The following is a 1234-nucleotide window of genomic DNA, read 5'->3' as shown; positions in this document are numbered from 1 at the left end:
CAGCAGGAAGCTCTGCAGGGGCAGCGAGTGGTGAAGTTGGGCCTGGCGCTCCTGCAGCCACAGGGAGGCCGGCGGAGACAGCGACAGCTCCCGGAGTAGGGCCAGGGAGCTGAGGGCACAGCACAAGTCAGCAGGGCCTGACAGCTCTGGCAGGCAGGGCTGGGAGGGGAGGGGGCGGGATGGCAAGGACTGGGGAACGGTCAGGGTCTGTTAGGGAGAGGTGAGTTACTGTCACAGTCTGGCAGGGGCTGGAGCTGGATGGGTCAGGGATACGGGGAAGATGGCTGGCATGGCAGCTCGTGGGCACGGCCTGGGGCCTGGCAGGGGCTCCTTGCCCCTCACCTCGGGTAGTTCATGCAGTACAATGTGTAGATGTCAAAATCCTCGCTCTGTGGGTGACACAGGAGTCAGGGAGATGCCAGGTCCCAGCTTCCCATGATCCCCTTCCAGCCTCACCCAAGCCCATCCCAGACAGCAAGTGTCCTCCATCACTCACCCTCTGCACAAAGCACTGGGCAATGCCCCCAGCACTGCTGCTGCCCTCCAAGTCCTCCAGGAGCTCACTGTGGGAAAAGAGGGGAAGGTGAGGAGCTGCCCTGCCTCCATGACCCCCACAAGACGACTGTGGGAGGCAGACGGTCGTTCAGCTGGGGGCACGATGCCTGCCAGCAGCTCCCCAGAGAGTGCCATATCGAGAAAGGGTCCTCTGCTGGCTACACGAGGGATCATAACCTGCTCAGACTCAGTTTCTGGGCAGTTTCACAGGCCTCGGCCTGAACTCTCACAGGTTGCATGGGCCTGGGGGGTATCAATGTCACGGCCCATGGCCCTTAGATGGGTCATGACCCCTAGAGCTACCACGACCTTAGGGTCCCATTGGGATCCTGAGATCTTATCAGACACTTGAAGGAGGATCCTCTTCACAAAAGTGACCAACCATCCTAGTTTCCAGGCCCGAGCAGTTTCACAAGACGTGGGACTTACAACACTGGGAAAGTCCCGGGCAGAGGGTCCGAGCTTGTCACAAATGCTCACACTCTCACACCCTTCAGCCCCCAGGAGTCTTACTTCTCCTTCCATCAGGATCCCTGCCTCATGTCATGGCACCCCAACTACCAGCCTGAACAGGGTGCTATGCTGCTCCTAGGTTTGGGTGAGGACATCTCCCTGCCACCCGACACCAGCCAGTGCCCCTGCCGGCCCCTGACCTGCTGCACTCGTAGATGTCTTCAAT

General features: G+C 60.2%; 1 protein-coding gene across 1 annotated transcript in view; it reads right to left on the bottom strand.

The window, feature by feature from the left end:
• PLEKHG2 (pleckstrin homology and RhoGEF domain containing G2) overlaps positions 1–1234 on the bottom strand; it is a 12311-nt gene that overhangs the window by 9224 nt on the left and 1853 nt on the right. The window contains exons 4-6 of the mRNA XM_027771580.1: positions 497–566; positions 343–389; positions 1–109 (exon numbers count right to left, since the gene is read on the bottom strand). The exon at positions 1–109 is cut by the window's left edge and continues 48 nt beyond it. Coding sequence (XP_027627381.1) covers positions 1–109; positions 343–389; positions 497–566 — 226 coding nt within the window. The remainder of the gene's footprint in view (positions 110–342; positions 390–496; positions 567–1234) is intronic.

Source organism: Tupaia chinensis, unplaced genomic scaffold (assembly GCF_000334495.1).
Source record: "Tupaia chinensis unplaced genomic scaffold, TupChi_1.0 Scaffold000037_13, whole genome shotgun sequence".
In the NCBI taxonomy this organism is placed as follows: domain Eukaryota; kingdom Metazoa; phylum Chordata; class Mammalia; order Scandentia; family Tupaiidae; genus Tupaia; species Tupaia belangeri.
Note: the sequence above shows the minus strand (reverse complement) of the source record. Positions and strands in the feature narration are given on the sequence as shown.